This window comes from Scyliorhinus torazame, chromosome 10 (genome assembly GCF_047496885.1).
Source record: "Scyliorhinus torazame isolate Kashiwa2021f chromosome 10, sScyTor2.1, whole genome shotgun sequence".
NCBI lineage: Eukaryota > Metazoa > Chordata > Chondrichthyes > Carcharhiniformes > Scyliorhinidae > Scyliorhinus > Scyliorhinus torazame.
The window spans coordinates 27,493,329-27,510,742 of NC_092716.1; the positions used below are offsets into that span (position 1 = coordinate 27,493,329).

Below are 17,414 nucleotides of genomic sequence, written 5' to 3' on the forward strand. Positions count from 1 at the left end.
GCCAATGGATTCCAGCCAGCCAAATACTCCCTGCAGAACTTCCTGGTTCTGTTTGAAAGCATTGCATTATTCAGAATTATACAACCCCTAAATTGACCTACCCCCCAGACCAGGGGTTCCCAAACTGTGGGTCATAGCCCTCAGTGCAGGGGTGCACAGAGATGAGGTCACAAACTCCCCCTCATCTGAGACATGAAGAGAAGACTCTGGCGGGACAGCCCTGGATTCACTGCCCGCTCGCTGCCAATCAACAAGGAGCAGCTGGTGAACCCAAAGCGAATGGTTCACCAGCCGCGCCTTGCTGACTGTCAGCGAGTGTCAAAGGATCCCCGGATGTTTGTGCGGCAACTTGGTGCAGGCTGGAGAGGGAAGTGTGCAGGAAGAACCAAAGAGTAACATGGCTGTGTAAATGGGGGAGACAAAGAGCCTGAATACAGAGTGTCTGTGTTTGGGGGGATATGGCAAAGGAGGGCTGATTACTGTGCGTGTATGGAGGGGAGGAGGGCTGATTACTGTGTGTGTATGGGGAGGGAAGGGCTGATTACTGTGTGTGTATGGGGAGGGGGAGGGCTGATTACTGTGTGAGTATGGGGGAGGGGGAGGGCAGATTACTGTGCATGTATGGGGAGGGGGAGGGCTGATTACTGTGTGTTTATGGGGGAGGGGAGGGCAGATTACTGTGTGTGTATGGGGAGGGGGAGGGCAGATTACTGTGCGTGTATGGGGAGAGCTGATTACTGTGTGTGCATGGGGAGGGGGGAGGGCTGATTACTGTGTATGTATGGGGGAGGGGGGCTGATTACTGTATGGGGAGGGGAGGGCTGATTACTGTGTGTGTATGGGGGAGGGGAGGAGGGGCTGATTAGTGTGTGTATGGGGGACGGGGGGCTGATTAGTGTGTGTATGGGAGGGGGGGCTGATTAGTGTGTGTATGGGGAGGGGGGGCTGATTACTGTGTGTGTATGGGGGAGGGGGGGCTGATTAGTGTGTGTATGGGGAGGGGGGCTGATTAGTGTTTGTATGGGGAGGGGGGGCTGATTACTGTGTGTGTATCAGGGAGGGGGGCGGATTACTGTGTGTGTCTGGGGAGGGCTGATTACTGTGTGTGTATGGGGAAGGGGGGGCTGATTAGTGTGTGTATGGGAGGGGGGGCTGATTACTGTGTGTGTATGGGGGAGGGGGGAGGGCAGATTACTGTGTGTATGGGGAGGGGAGGGCTGATTACTGTGTGTTTGGGGAGGGGGAGGGCTGATTACTGTGTGTGTATGGGGGAGGGGGGCTGATTACTGTGTGTGTGGGGAGGGGAGGGCTGATTACTGTGTGTGTATGGGGAGGGGGGCTGATTACTGTCTGTGTATGGGAGGGCTGATTACTGTGTGTGTATGGGGAGGGGAGGGCTGATTACTGTGTGTGTATGGGGTAGGGGGCTGATTACTGAGTGTGTATGGGGAGGGGGAGGGGAGGGCTGATTACTCTGTGTTTATGGGGTAGGGGGGCTGATTACTGTGTGTATGGGGGAGGGGGCTGATTACTGAGTGTGTATGGGGAGGGGGAGGGGAGGGCTGATTACTGTGTGTGTATGGGGAGGGGAAAGGCAGATTACTGTGTGTGTATGGGGAAGGGGGGCTGATTACTGTGTGTGTATGGGGGAGGGGGGCTGATTACTGTGTGTGTATGGGGGAGGGGGCTGATTACTGTGTGTATGGGAGGGGAGGGCTGATTACTGTGTGTATGGGGAGGGGGAGGGCTGATTACTGTGTGTGTATGGGGGAGGGGGCTGATTACTGTGCGTGTATGGGGAGGGGAGGGCTGATTACTGTGTGTGTATGGGGAGGGCTGATTACTGTGTGTGTGGGGAGGGGGGCGGATTACTGTGTGTGGGGAGGGGAGGGCTGATTACTGTGTGTGTGGGGAGGGGAGGGCTGATTACTGTGTGTGTATGGGGAGGGGGGCTGATTACTGTCTGTGTATGGGGAGGGCTGATTACTGTGTGTGTATGGGGAGGGGAGGGCTGATTACTGTGTGTGTATGGGGTAGGGGGCTGATTACTGAGTGTGTATGGGGAGGGGGAGGGGAGGGCTGATTACTGTGTGTGTATGGGGTAGGGGGGCTGATTACTGTGTGTATGGGGGAGGGGGCTGATTACTGAGTGTGTATGGGGAGGGGGAGGGGAGGGCTGATTACTGTGTGTGCATGGGGAGGGGAAAGGCAGATTACTGTGTGTGTATGGGGGAGGGGGGCTGATTACTGTGTGTGTATGGGGGAGGGGGGCTGATTACTGTGTGTGTATGGGGGAGGGGGCTGATTACTGTGTGTATGGGAGGGGAGGGCTGATTACTGTGTGTATGGGGAGGGGGAGGGCTGATTACTGTGTGTGTATGGGGGAGGGGGCTGATTACTGTGCGTGTATGGGGAGGGGAGGGCTGATTACTGTGTGTGTATGGGGAGGGCTGATTACTGTGTGTGTGGGGAGGGGGGCGGATTACTGTGTGTGGGGAGGGGAGGGCTGATTACTGTGTGTGTATGGGGAGGGGGGCTGATTACTGTGTGTGTATGGGGAGGGGGAGGGCTGTTTACTGTGCGTGTATGGAGGAGGGGAGGGGGCCGATTACTGTGTGTGTATGGGGAGGGGAGGCTGATTACTGTGTGTGTATGGGGAGGGGGCTGATTACTGTGTTTATGGGGAGGGGGAGGGCTGATTACTGTGTTTATGGGGAGGGGGAGGGCTGATTACTGTGTGTATGGGGAGGGGGAGGGCTGATTACTGTGTGTGTATGGGGAGGGGGGCTGATTACTGTGTGTGTGGGGAGGGGGAGGGGGAGGGCTGATTACTGTGTGTGTATGGGGGAGGGGGAGGGCTGATTACTGTGTGTGTCTGGGGAGGGCTGATTACTGTGTGTGTATGGGGAGGGGGCTGATTACTGTGTGTGTATGGGGTGGGGAGGGCTGATTACTGTGTGTGTATGGGGTAGGGGGGCTGATTACTGAGTGTGTATGGGGAGGGGGAGGGCTGATTACTGTGTGTGTATGGGAGGGGAAAGGCAGATTACTGTGTGTGTATGGGGGAGGGGGGCTGATGACTGTGTGTGTATGGGGGAGGGGGCTGATTACTGTGTGTGTATGGGGAGGGCTGATTACTGTGTGTATGGGAGGGGAGGGCTGATTACTGTGCGTGTATGGGGAGGGGGAGGGCTGATTACTGTGTGTGTATGGGAAGGGGGGCTGATTACTGTGTGTGGGGAGGGCTGATTACTGTGTGTGTATGGGGAGGGGGGCTGATTACTGTGTGTGTATGGGGAGGGGGAGGGCTGTTTACTGTGCGTGTATGGAGGAGGGGAGGGGGCCGATTACTGTGTGTGTATGGGGGAGGGGGGCTGATAAATGTGTGTATGGGGAGGGGGGGCTGATTACTGTGTGTGTATTTGGGAGGGGGGGCTGATTACTGTGTGTGTATTTGGGAGGGGGGGCTGATTACTGTGTGTGTATGGGGAGGGGAGGGGGCTGATTACTGTGTGTATGGGAGGGGAGGGCTGATTACTGTGTGTATGGGGAGGGGGAGGGCTGATTACTGTGTGTGTATGGGGGAGGGGGCTGATTACTGTGCGTGTATGGGGAGGGGAGGGCTGATTACTGTGTGTGTATGGGGAGGGCTGATTACTGTGTGTGTGGGGAGGGGGGCGGATTACTGTGTGTGGGGAGGGGAGGGCTGATTACTGTGTGTGTATGGGGAGGGGGGCTGATTACTGTGTGTGTATGGGGAGGGGGAGGGCTGTTTACTGTGCGTGTATGGAGGAGGGGAGGGGGCCGATTACTGTGTGTGTATGGGGAGGGGGGGCTGATTACTGTGTGTGTATGGGGAGGGGGGCTGATTACTGTGTTTATGGGGAGGGGGAGGGCTGATTACTGTGTTTATGGGGAGGGGGAGGGCTGATTACTGTGTGTATGGGGAGGCGGAGGGCTGATTACTGTGTGTGTATGGGGAGGGGGGCTGATTACTGTGTGTGTGGGGAGGGGGAGGGCTGATTACTGTGTGTGTATGGGGGAGGGGGAGGGCTGATTACAGTGTGTGTCTGGGGAGGGCTGATTACTGTGTGTGTATGGGGAGGGGGCTGATTACTGTCTGTGTATGGGGTGGGGAGGGCTGATTACTGTGTGTGTATGGGGTAGGGGGCTGATTACTGAGTGTGTATGGGGAGGGCTGATTACTGTGTGTGTATGGGGTAGGGGGGCTGATTACTGTGTGTATGGGGGAGGGGGCTGATTACTGAGTGTGTATGGGGAGGGGGAGAGGAGGGCTGATTACTGTGTATGGGGAGGGGGAGGGCAGATTACTGTGTGTGTATGGGGAGGGGGAGGGCTGATTACTGTGTGTGTATGGGGAGGGGAAGGCAGATTACTGTGTGTGTATGGGGAGGGGAAAGGCAGATTACTGTGTGTGTATGGGGGAGGGGGGCTGATTACTGTCTGTGTGTGGGGGAGGGGGCTGATTACTGTGTGTGTATGGGGAGGGCTGATTACTGTGTGTATGGGAGGGGAGGGCTGATTACTGTGTGTGTATGGGGAGGGGGAGGGCTGATTACTGTGTGTGTATGGGGGAGGGGGCTGATTACTGTGCGTGTATGGGGAGGGGGAGGGCTGATTACTGTGTGTGTATGGGGAGGGGGGCTGATTACTGTGTGTGGGGAGGGGAGGGCTGATTACTGCGTGTGTATGGGGAGGGGGGCTGATTACTGTGTGTGTATGGGGAGGGCTGTTTACTGTGCATGTATGGAGGAGGGGAGGGGGCCGATTACTGTGTGTGTATGGGGGAGGGGGGGCTGATTACTGTGTGTGTATGGGGAGGGGAGGGCTGATTACTGTGTGTATGGGGAGGGGGGGCTGATTACTGTGTGTGTATGGTGAGGGGGGCTGATTACTGTGTGTGTATGGGGGAGATGGGCTGATTACTGTGTATGTATGGGGAGGTGGGGGCTGATTACTGTGTGTGTATGGGGTGGGGGGGCTGATTACTGTGTGTATGGGGAGGGGGGTGGCTGATTACTGTATGTGTATGGGAGGGGGAGGGCTGATTACTGTGTGTGTATGGGGGAGGGGGGGGCTGATTACTGTGTGTGCATGGGGGGTGGCTGATTACTGTGTGTGTATGGAGGAGGGAGAGGGCTGATTACTGTGTGTGTATGGGGGAGGGGGGCTGATTACTGTGCGTGTATGGGGGGTGGCTGATTACTGCGTGTGTATGGAGGAGGGAGAGGGCTGATTACTGTGTGTGTATGGGGAGGGGGGCTGATTACTGTGTGTGTGTGGGGGAGGGGGCTGATTACTGTGTGTGTATGGAGGGGGAGGGGTGCTGATTACTGTGTGTGCCTGGGGGAGGGGGGCTGATTACTGTGTGTGTGTGGGGGAGGGGGCTGATTACTGTGTGTGTGTGGGGTAGGGGGGCTGATTCCTGTGTGCCTATGGGGGAGGGGGAGGGCTGATTACTGTGTGTGTATGGGGGAGGGGAGGGCTGATTACTGCGTGTGTATGGGGGAGGGGAGGGCTGATTACTGTGTGTGTATGGGGGAGGGGGGCTGATTACTGTGCGTGTATGGGGAGGGCTGATTACTGTGTGTGTATGGGGAGGGCTGATTACTGTGTGTGTCTGGGGAAGGGGGGCTGATTACTGTGCGTGTATGGGGAGGGGGGACTGATTACTGTGTGCGTATGGGGAAGGGGGGCTGATTACTGTGCGTGAATGGCGAGGGGTGAGGGCTGATTACTGTGTGGGTATGGGGAGGGGAGGGGAGGGGGGCTGATTACTGCGAGTGTATGGGGAGGGGAGGGGAGCGGGGCTGACTACTGTGTGTGTATGGGGAGGGGAGGGGAGGGGAGGGGAGGCTGATTACTGTGTGTGTATGGGGGAGGGGGAGGGCTGATTACTGTGTGTGTATGATGGGGGGGCTGATTACTGTGTGTGTATGGGGGAGGGGGAGGGCTGATTACTGTGTGTGTATGGGGAGGGGAGGGGGGGCTGATTACTGTGTGTGTATGGGGAGGGGGGCTGATTACTGTGTGTGTATGGGGGAGGGGGAGGGCTGATTACTGTGTGTGTATGGGGAGGGGTTTGATTACTGTGTGTGTATGGGGGAGGGGGCTGATTACTGTGCGTGTATGGGGAGGGGAGGGCTGATTACTGTGTGTGTATGGGGGAGGGGGTCTGATTACTGTGTGTGTATGGGGGAGGGGGTCTGATTACTGTGTGTGTATGGGGGAGGGGGTCTGATTACTGTGTGTGTATGGGGAGGGGAGGGCTGATTACTGGGTGTGTTTGGGGGAGGGGGCTGATTACTGTGCGTGTATGGGGAGGGGAGGGCTGATTACTGTGTGTGTATGGGGAGGGGGGCTGATTACTGTGTGTGTATGGGGAGGGGAGGGGGGGGCTGATTACTGTGTGTGTATGGGGGAGGGGGAGGGCTGATTACTGTATGTTGGGGAGAGGGGATCAATACTGTGTGTTGGGAGAGGGAATCAATACTGTGAGTTGGGGAAAAGGGATCAATACTTTGTGTCGGGGAGTGGGGATCAATACTGTGTGTTGGGGAGAGGGGATCAATACTGTGTGTTGGGGAGAGGGGATCAATACTGTGTGTTGGGGAGAGGGGATCAATACTGTGTGTTGAGGAGAGGGGATCAATACTGTGTGTTGGGAGAGGGGATCAATACTGTGTGTTGGGGAGAGGGGATCAATACTGTGTTTTGGGGAGAGGGGATCAATACTGTGTGTTGAGGAGAGGGTATCAATACTGTGTGTTGGGGAGAGGGGATCAATACTGTGTGTTGGGAGTGGGGATAAATACTGTGTGTTGTGGAGTGGGGATCAATACTGTGTGTTGGGGAGAGGGGATCAATACTGTGTGTTGGGGAGTGGGGATCAATACTGTGTGTTGGGGAGAGGGGATCAATAACGTGTGTTGGGGAGAGGGGATCAATAACGTGTGTTGGGGAGAGGGGATCAATACTGTGTGTTGGGGAGAGGGGATCAATACTGTGTGTTGGGGAGAGGGGATCAATACTGTGTGTTGGGGAGTGGGGATCAATACTCTGTGTTGGGGAGAGGGGATCAATACTGTGTGTTGGGGAGTGGGGATCAATACTGTGTGTTGGGGAGAGGGGATCAATACTGTGTGTTGGGGAGAGGGGATCAATACTGTGTGTTGGGGAGAGGGGATCAATACTGTGTGTTGGGGAGAGGGGATCAATACTGTGTGTTGGGGAGAGGGGATCAATACTGTGTGTTGGGGAGTGGGGATCAATACTCTGTGTTGGGGAGAGGGGATCAATACTGTGTGTTGGGGAGTGGGGATCAATACTCTGTGTTGGGGAGAGGGGATCAATACTGTGTGTTGGGGAGAGGGGATCAATACTGTGTGTTGGGGAGAGGGGTTCAATACTGTGTGTTGGGGAGAGGGGATCAATACTCTGTGTTGGGTAGAGGGGATCAATACTGTGTGTTGGGGAGTGGGGATCAATACTGTGTGTTGAGGATGCTGGAGGCTGATTACATTGTGTGTTCGGAGAGATGAGGAAGGCTGTTTACTGTGTGTTGGGGAAAGGGGCTGATAGCTTTCTGTTGTGTGGGAAGAGGGGCTGATTGCTTTGTGTTGGGGAAGTGGGGGGGGAGGCTTCTTGGCACGGGGCTCTCTTCTGGGAGGTCTGAGGGGGATTCTCCTTATTTAGGGGTCTTCATGGAGGAGTCTCTGTGAGGGGGCCCTTTATTTAGTCAGTCTATGTGGTCTCCTTATTTAGGGGCCCCTTGGGGGAGGGGAGTGGTCACTTATTTAGGGTGTCACTGGGAAGTCTCCTTAGTTAGGGGGTCTCTATTGGGTTGCCTCCATACTTGGGAGGCTGATTGCTGTGTAGGTGGGGGGTGGGGGAGAGGGGCCGATTACTGTGAGTGTGTTGGGGGGGGGGGGGTGATTACTTTGTGGGGGGGTGATTACTTTGGGGGGTGATTACTTTGTGGGGGGGTGATTACTTTGTGTGGGGTGTTGATTACTTTGTGGGGGGGGTGATTACTTTGTGGGGGGGTGATTACTTTGTGGGGGGGCGATTACTTTGTGGATGGGGAAGAGGGGACGATTATTGTGTGTTCGGGGGGAGGGGCTGATTGCTGTGTGCGTACAAGGGAGGGGAGGAAGGCTGTGTGTGTGGGGCGATGGGCTAAGTGTGTGGGGAGAGAGGGGGTGATAACTGTGTATGGGGATGGGGCTGGTTGATGTGTGTTGGGTGGGGGGATGGGGCTGGTTGCTGTGTGTTGGGTGGGGGGGGCTGGTTGCTGTGTGTTGGGTGGGGGGGGCTGGTTGCTGTGTGTTGGTGGGGAGGGGGCTGATTGGTGTGTGTTGCTAGGGAGGGGGCTAGTTGCTGTGTGTTGGGTGGGGGGAGGGGGCTGATTGCCGTGTGTTGGTGGGGAGGGGGCTGATTGCTGTATGTTGGGTGGGGGGGACGAAGGAGGCTGGTTGCTGTGTGTTGGTGGGAGGGGGATGATTGCCGTGTGTTGGTGGGGAGGGGGCTGGTTGCTGTGTGTTGGTGGGGAGGGGGCTGATTGCTGTGTGTTGGTGGGGAGGGGGCTGGTTGCTGTGTGTTGGTGGGGAGGGGGCTGATTGCTGTGTGTTGGTGGGGAGGGGGCTAGTTACTGTGTGTTGCTGGGGAGGGGGCTAGTTGCTGTGTGTTGGGTGGTGGGGAGGGGGCTGATTGCCGTGTGTTGGTGGGGAGGGGGCTGATTGCCGTGTGTTGGTGGGGAGGGGGCTGATTGCTGTATGTTGGGTGGGGGGGATGAAGGATGCTGGTTGCTGTGTGTTGGTGGGGAGGGGGATGATTGCCGTGTGTTGGTGGGGAGGGGGCTGGTTGCTGTGTGTTGGTGGGGAGGGGGCTGATTGCTGTGTGTTGGTGGGGAGGGGGCTGATTGCTGTGTGTTGGTGGGGAGGGGGCTAGTTGCTGTGTGTTGGTGGGGAGGGGGCTGATTGCTGTATGTTGGGTGAGGGGGAGGGGGCTGGTTGCTGTGTGTTGTGGGGAGGGGGCTGGTTGCTGTGTGTTGGTGGGGAGGGGGATGATTGCTGTGTTTATGTGGGGCTTCTGAGTGGTAGATGGGCTTCACTGAATCTTCTGTCACTCGGGAACATGGAAAACCTGGCTGTGAAACCTCCAAGAGCCCACAAAACATGTAATATTCTTACAAAGCACTTTTAAAATATTGATCATTTATACAATAATGTATTGTTTATATGCTGATCTTTGGCTGCAACTTTAATCATTATATAGCATTACTGTGCTGCTTGGTGACAGTTTCATTTTTGCTGGTGCCTGAGGTCACCTTAATTTTAGGGTGACATTTAAAGCTAATTTGGGAATTCCTGCCCCAGGTCCTAACTCGAGTACACAATGAGGAAGTCAACCCAACATGATCGGGGCCTCGTCAACGACCAGGAAGTAATTGCTCCATCTCTGTCAGCATTTTTGAGTGTAGGAATTGTTTATTTAGCGAATACTTTAAAAAGTTATTTAGTTTTTGTTCTTCAGTGCTCACGGTCAGCCCTAGTATTTGCAGCGGGAAGAACAGGCACCCCGTACAGAAACTCCTTTAAAAGTTCCATAAACCATGGGCTGCCCTGCGCACCAGACACAAGCAATGGGACTGGATCTTCCTCGTGAAAGCTGGATGGCGTATGTTGCTGAGAATTAAAAAGATTCTTCACCCAAATGCAAGCCATTTCCAGGACTCAGACATATTGTGCTAATGGCCTAAAAGATTCCAACAGCTGACAAATGCGGAAAGGACACTGAAAAGTTATAACTAAGATCACGACCTAGTTACGCATACATTGGTAACATTGCAATTGTTATTTGAGGGGGGTAGTGGTGGGGGACTGGCGGGGACATAATAGCATGAATCTGTTATCAAGTGCTTGTCTAGACATGGCATTGGTTCATTAAATACAGGGGCCCTTATGAGGAAGGGAAATCCACTCACTGCAGGCCTGAGAGAGTGACCTCTTCAGGAAGCACGAGACATTGAAGAGAAAGACAAAGGCTGCAGGGCCCAGCTTCTAGAAGCAAAGGCCCTCCCAGACCGAGTTACGTGCCGGAGTGTAAAGGATACAACAATCAGTCAGCCTCCGAGAGAAATAAAGAGAGCAACTGAGGAGTTATGGGGAAAGGCTTAGCTGTGAGCTCAATGTCCTATTTTGTGGCAAGAGCTTATTCAAGAAATGCAAAGTCAGGAGGAATTAGAAACTTAAATTGAGGACCAGAGGAGATAGTGCGAGAAAATAACGCCCTTAAGCAGAGGTTATATGAACAAGAAATGACAGTAACAGGGCTTGGAGGCAGGTTTAGGTAGAATATGGGACCACGGAGCTAGGTAGTAGCTGTAATTCAGAAGAGTGAACAATAATAAGACTGGGACTGGGTTCCAGCCTGACGCTGCCTTGGTGCCCAGCCTGGCAGGGGCATTGCCAGGGTGCCAGGCTGGCACTGCCAAGGTGTCCGGATGGCATTTTTCCAAAGCTGGAGATCGGGCCCGGGGGTGCCCTGCCCATAGGAGGTGGGGTGGGGGGGGCTTGAGGATCCCCCAACAGGAGTTGGGGAGTCACACTGGGGAGTCGAGAGATTGCGGGCACCATTTCTCTTCTTGCAGTGGGGAGTGGAGCTCCTCAGTGAAGGAAATGCGACTGGGTGCGTCCTCGGCGGGGAACGAGACTCTGTCATTTTTTAACAGAGTCTCATTCGATAGCGGGATCGTTCCCGGTGCTACAAGCACTGGGAATGACCCTGCAAACCCGCCCAAAACAGGACTCTTTTATTTATTAAATCGCACCGTGTTATTAAGGATGCAAATTCTTCAATTTTGACATGCTTCTACTTGTTTAGATATACAGCATGTAATGCTGCAAAGTTAAAACTTGGTCCAAAGATGTGCAGGTTAGGTGGATTGGCCATGCTAAATTGCCCTTAGTATCCAAAAAGGTTAGGTGGGGTTACGGGGATGGAGTAGAGATGTGGGGCTTAGGTGGGGTGCTCTTTCCAAGGGCCGGTGCAGGCTCGATGGGCCAAATGGCCTCCTTCTACACTGTAAATTCTATGAAAACCCTTGCTTGAAAATTGAACATGCAGCTGAAATGAAAGAGGAGTGAACCGGATTAATTTAGCTTGAAATTTATTTGGCAGAATTTATATGCACTTGATTAAGAAAATCATGGCCAGATTTCTCTGGTCGTTGCGATTCAATGTTCTGCCGGCAGCGCAGCCCCACCAGCGGGTTTCACGGCGACATGGGGTGTTTACATTAGGACATCCCTCGACAATAGGCGGGAAGATGGACTCCCGCCGCCTGTGATTGGCATGCGGCCTATAAACACACGGCTGGCGGACCGGAGAATCCTGCCCCATATTTGCACTTTTAAAATCATGTTGCTGGTTTATTTGGAACTAAATTGAATGCCGGTTTTATTAATTTCACAGGAAACATTGTCCACAGTTAGATGCACAAGAAATGAAAGTTTGGAGAATCGCACAGTTATAGGACTCTGTCTTTTCTAGATCTGAGATCTGTATTTTTTCCTAATCCAGTAATGATTCTATTAATTTACTTGATATCGACCCAAGTCAAAAGCTGCTCTGATGAAGCTGGGTCCACCCCTTATTTTCACAGTCTGTGGTATGGAGAAGTTAAACCTGTTACTCCCATAAGCAGTGTTTTTTTCAGATCAGCTCGGCCCCAATGTTCACTAAGCAACCACTAAGTCAGAAAGCTGAGTTTATCGGTATAATGCTTAATTAGATTTTAAGTTTCAGGACTTCGGGGCAAGTACTGGAAAATGGGGTTAGAATAGTTAGGTGGTTGGTTTTTGACCGGCACAGATGGGATGGGCCGAAGGGCCTTTTCTGTGCTGTAGACCTCTATGAATATATGACTTAATCTGAGTCAATATTTAGCAAATGCACTCCCCCAAATGACAGAAAGATATAAAATTAACAGAGGCATCGCATTTCATGCAAATTAAACCATTCAAGGCATATCCGGAAGAGACACGATCGGTTGTTTGTTCTTTATTACAGGCGTTCATAGTTCTCATGGTGGTTGCAGAGAGTCACGGACAGTATTTCACTTATAGGATGGTAGAATTACAGAACAGCCGCTGCCAGAAAAGGTGATGGTGCAAGGAACAGATCCAGTCGGGTTAACATGCATGACTGATAATCAAAGAACAGGCAACACAGATAACACAAATAACATTCTGAGGAATGACCAAAAATAAGGAATGGTTGAAGTGGTTGAGTTTGAAGAACGGGTACATAAATAGTAAGCATAGGCAATGAACGTGACAGGTGATGAACTGGTGTACCCGGATGGCATTGAAAGTGGCCAAAATAATGGGCTTGAAGTGACCACAAGAAACTTTGACACTGTTCCCGTTTTGTTCATTTTCACTGCTGAAACTATGCCAAAAGCCTGTGTTCTCAAAAGCATGAGCAACTGTATTTGCAAATGACTAAACTTACACAGCATTTCATCAATCGGTGTAATGTGGGTTGGGGGCACAGAAGGAAAAGGAAGAGGAATTTAGGAGAATGGCTAGGACTGGGAGCAGGTACTGTAGTGCCTGAGCCTGGTGAGGTGATGAGAATATATATGTATATGAAAAGCCATAATGGACAGCCGGACTGAAAGGTTGTTCTTAAATTTGATCCAAAAAAAGGTTTTAAATGACATAGGGGACAATTGGGTCTTTTTTATAATCCATAAATATAATTAGACCTAAATTGATGTAAAATAAGGTGCAGCAGAGCCCTTTATGTGTCAAAGCTCCATGTGATCACTCCACGCCCATTCTTTCAATGCCACCCGGGTATGCCTGGAAAGTTGATCATTGATGTAATTGCATCGAGACAAACAGTGGTGGCGGAGGGAGAATGACAAACGTTTAAAGTGGAGAGTTCTTGATGAATCTGAATCATCCAAACCCACTGGGACGAGGGGAATGACGAGTCCGGAAACCACCTCAAGCTGTTTCACAAAAGATGGAATGGGCTGTCCTAACTTTGTCAGCTTGTGGCTTTACTACAGATGAAGGGTTTTCTCTTTCCCCCCCCCCCTTCTCCCATCTGTACTGGCTAAATTAGGAAATGGGGCCCAAATCAAAGAAATATTGGATGTTCAGAACAGGGAATATATTACCAATATCCAATCACACTTTCATTAGTGGTCCGGCCTCTTGCCTAGTTCACAAGATAATCTCTTCTGCACAAATTGAAGTCTCGAAATTGTGTAGACCCATAATGCGGCTGAAAGTCAGGTAAACTTGAGTCTCCAAACAAAGGCATTGAGGGCAATGGTTAGATTTGTATTACCCAATAACCTCACTATTACTGAGTCTTCAATCTATCCTGGGTGAATAGCGTCTCCCAGAAGCATTTAGTGAATGCTCACAAAGAGAAAGGCATCTCCCATCTTAAAGATCCTGTATGCTGATAAGTAGCATATAATAATAATAGCTTATTGTCACAAGTAGGCTTCAATGAAGTTACTGTGAAAAGCCCCTAGTCACCACATTCCGGCACCTGTTCAGTGAGGCCAGTATGGGAATTGAACCTGCGCTGCTGGTCTTGTTCTTCATTACAAGCCAGCTGTTTAGCCCACTGTGCTAAACCAGCCCCATATAAACATATAAACCATATATACAGCATCCTTTGCTCTGAATCATGCCTTGGGAGTTACGATAGAAATCTTAACCACCTTGGCTTGTCTGGATTAAGCAGACTTCAAGACAGATGAGACACAGGAAAATGTCATGGGAACTATTGCTTTAATAAAGGATAGTTGGGACTGTAGAGTTTGAATTATCAGGACTACACAAACCTGAAGGATTGAGAGCTGAAATGAAGACGGTTGAATCTTTGGGAAAGATCCCAATGTTACAAGGTGGAAAATGTTAATGGTTTGCTGTACCAGTATAGAGTCCTACAACACAGAAGGTGGTCATTTAGCCCTAGTGTCTCTGCCAGTGCATTGATAGGTATCGATTAGCCCCACCACCCTGCTTTCTCCCCATGCCCCTACAATAGGTCTTTCCTTTACATTTAATTTCTCCCTATTTATCCTATCAGGACCCTTAATAAATTTGAGCATCGCTATTAAATCTCCCCTTAGCTTTCTATGTTCTAAGGAGAACAGCTCCTGCTTCTCTAGTCTCTCCGCTTGGCTGATGTCCCTCATCCCTTGTATAATTCGGATAACTTTCCTTGATATTTTCTCCAAGGATTTGACATCCTTCCGAAAGATTGTGACGTCCAGAATTAAACATAATACTCCAACTGGGGCTTTACCAGTGACCTATAAAGGTTTAGTACAAAATCCTTGATTTAGTGCTTCCAGCTACTACTTATAAAGTCCAAGGATCGTGTACTTTTTCTTTCACAAACAAACGTCTTGATTTTGGCATTTACTGTTCTCATGATGGACAAGTGACAGAAAAGTACTGAGCACTGTTCTACAATAAATATTAGAAAGCATTAACTTGTCTCCATTACAACGAGGCGCAGCAAATAATTCTAAAGTTTTGGAATTGGTGAAGGAGGACGTATGAGGAAGGGGAATGGAATGAAGGACCAGAGAGGAAACACTGACCAGCAAAAGAAGGCCAAAATATTAAACTATAACTAGCTACGGCTGGCATACACAAAGGAGGAGAACTGACATTACCGATGCTCATGAATAATTATGTTTTTGTTTCTATTCTAACTATAAATATAAGGTGCCAAGAAGCTATGCGTCCCTATCTCAAGCACCTTTACGGCCATGTGCACAAAAGTTCCTCACAGATCATTGGTTCTACATATGCGGTTACAGCCATCCCTCACTGCCTGGTGGGGATTCCATTTGTAATTAAATGGATCACCCATACAAATGCTTACTGCTACATTACTATTAGCCCACTTTCAGCTTCTGAATCTAATTTGGAATTATGCATTCCAATAAAGACCAATCTTCACTTGCGCTCCTGAGACACTAGGGAGCTGTGCAAGGCTATACTTCAAAGCAGCACTTTACATTCCTGATGCTTACTGCAGCATTTAAGTGTACGAGGCATAAAGCTCAAATTCATCCTTACTCATGTACTCCACGCTGTTAGGCTCCTCCTTTGGGTGTGGTTGAGGTTGAGGTTGAGGGTTTGGTTGGGAATGTGGCACGGTCCATGGGATTAATGTGTCTGTGTTGACCTGGGGAGGCTCCACTTCGTTGGTTTGCTCGTGCTGTGGTCTCATTGCTTTGTCTAAGAACAAATGTTGAAACAAAGTTAAGTAGCGTTTTGCACACCAGGGCCCAAGAACTTTAATTCAGATGCAGTGAACCGAGACATTTTTTTCACTTTGTTTTCATGTGTTTCAATTTCCTCTTCCCAGTTTACACCCCCCCCCCCCCCGCCCCCCCCCCCGAGGACCATAGCCTGCTCTCCCCTTTTGAGAGAGAGCGGACTGGTGATGATTTAACCTGGGGGTCACCACACCTCAGGTGAGAGGCAAGAGGCAAGAGGTGAGAGACAACCTCAGCCAGTGTGGGAAATGAAAACAAGCTGTTTTGCGCCACTCCGCATCATGAACAAGCCTTCCAGCCAATTGAACTAACCGACCCTAATACGCCAACACTCATAAACTTGCACACCAATAATAAACCTCACCTTTGAAAATAGAAGCCTAGATTTTTGAAAAGCAGAACGAATTGGTCAATTTGTTTCCCCGTCCCCCGCAAAAAAAGATTGGAAGGTCCTCTGCCGAGACCAAAAGGCTACTTGCAAAATATGCACAAGTATTAGCAAGTAGGTTTATACATCAGCTACTAGCTCAACCACTGACCATCTCTTTGTAAAATATGCTCTACGCTCTGTGACACATACGTGACACACACACGCATACATATGTCTAAATATAAATGGACATCTTGGAAATACTCAAGTGCTTAGACAAAGGCACCACGGGTTGGATTTTATGCCCCCCCCCCCCCCCACCCTGTGATGGGGAAGCTCGCTATGATATTACAATGTATGTTAATAGGATCCCCCACCTCTCATGGCAGGAATCCCATTACATAAATGGAGGGGAGTCGGGGACAACCGCAACAAGAAATCCCGACGGTATGAGAGCCAATTGGAGGCTCCATGTGGATTTTCCACCTCGCCGCCATCCCCGCCCGCCAGAAACACGGGTGGGAAATTCCCTCCCCCCCCATATCTCGCTCAATCTAACCTAATTTTGCTTTACATATCAAAGAGTAAAGTGTATGAAAATAAAAATGTCAATCCAAATAGGGCGGAGGTGTGGCCGGTGCAGGCTCGATGGGCCGAATGGCCTCCTTCTGCACTGTAAATTCTATGACTCATGAAAAACTCTCTTCCATTGGTTGTATGTACAGTGTAGTTTTAACAGCAAAAATGCTGTGTCTGAGTACATTACCAGCGATGGTGGGAGAAAGTATCTCCGGTTAGATGGCAGTGAGGGCCACTAAACTTCAACCCATCGGGTTTTTCCTCGTTCTGAGTCGCAGTTTTGGACAGGAGTACATGATACAAGCCTGGCCTGAGTGGAGTGGCAAGGGGCTCAGGAGGCGTTACTGGTTGGGGCTGGTTTAGCACAGTGGGATAAACCGCTGGCTTGTAATGCAGAACAAGACCAGCAGCGCGGGTTCAATTCCCGTACCGGCCTCCCCGAACAGGCGCCGGAATGTGGCGACTAGGGGCTTTTCACAGTAACGTCACTGAAGCCTACTTGTGACAATAAGAGATTATTATTATTATTACATCGAATCTCAAACCTGACCACACCTATTTCCAGCAGGGGTCTGTGCACAACCCTTTGCAGCAGGAATCCTGGCCGTTTTATTTTCCTGTTAGAAATAAGGATACGTCGGGCCAGTCAACACAAAGCGAGGATGGGGGCCTGGGACTTTCCTCATTAGTGTGGCTCCGTCTGGTCACAGCTATTGAGGGAACTCTCGCGTCCTTTTCCTGATTCTTTGGCTGGGTTATATTTCCTTCCATTTGCATGTCACCTTACCTGTCCCCAACAGAAATAAACTGGAGCACAATAATCTCTCAATTCTCCTCAGAAGGTTGTTAGTGCCAAGCCAACTGTTAAAAAAGTACCCGGCAGCTCAAAATGAAAGGTTCTGTTTAGAAACAAGCAGCTATTCATCGCCTGAGTGGATTATGCAAGCCAAAATCAACTGGATTAAGAATTTAAAATTAGTCGCGTGAAAATGATATTAATTTAGGCTGAGTGGGGAGACATTGGAATCTTTTACTTGTAACAACAGAAAAATAAGCTGGAAACCGCATAATGTGATTTTAATTGCACCAGTTACTTTTCCTAATGGCCATATTTAT

The 17,414-nt window shown here is 50.7% G+C and overlaps 1 protein-coding gene across 1 annotated transcript in view; it reads right to left on the reverse strand.

The window, feature by feature from the left end:
* Nucleotides 1-17,414, reverse strand: part of LOC140430422 (cysteine-rich secretory protein LCCL domain-containing 2-like) — a 67,283-nt gene that overhangs the window by 34,817 nt on the left and 15,052 nt on the right. The window contains exon 7 of the mRNA XM_072517894.1: nucleotides 15,147-15,308. Within this exon, the coding sequence (XP_072373995.1) occupies nucleotides 15,147-15,308 (162 nt within the window). The remainder of the gene's footprint in view (nucleotides 1-15,146; nucleotides 15,309-17,414) is intronic.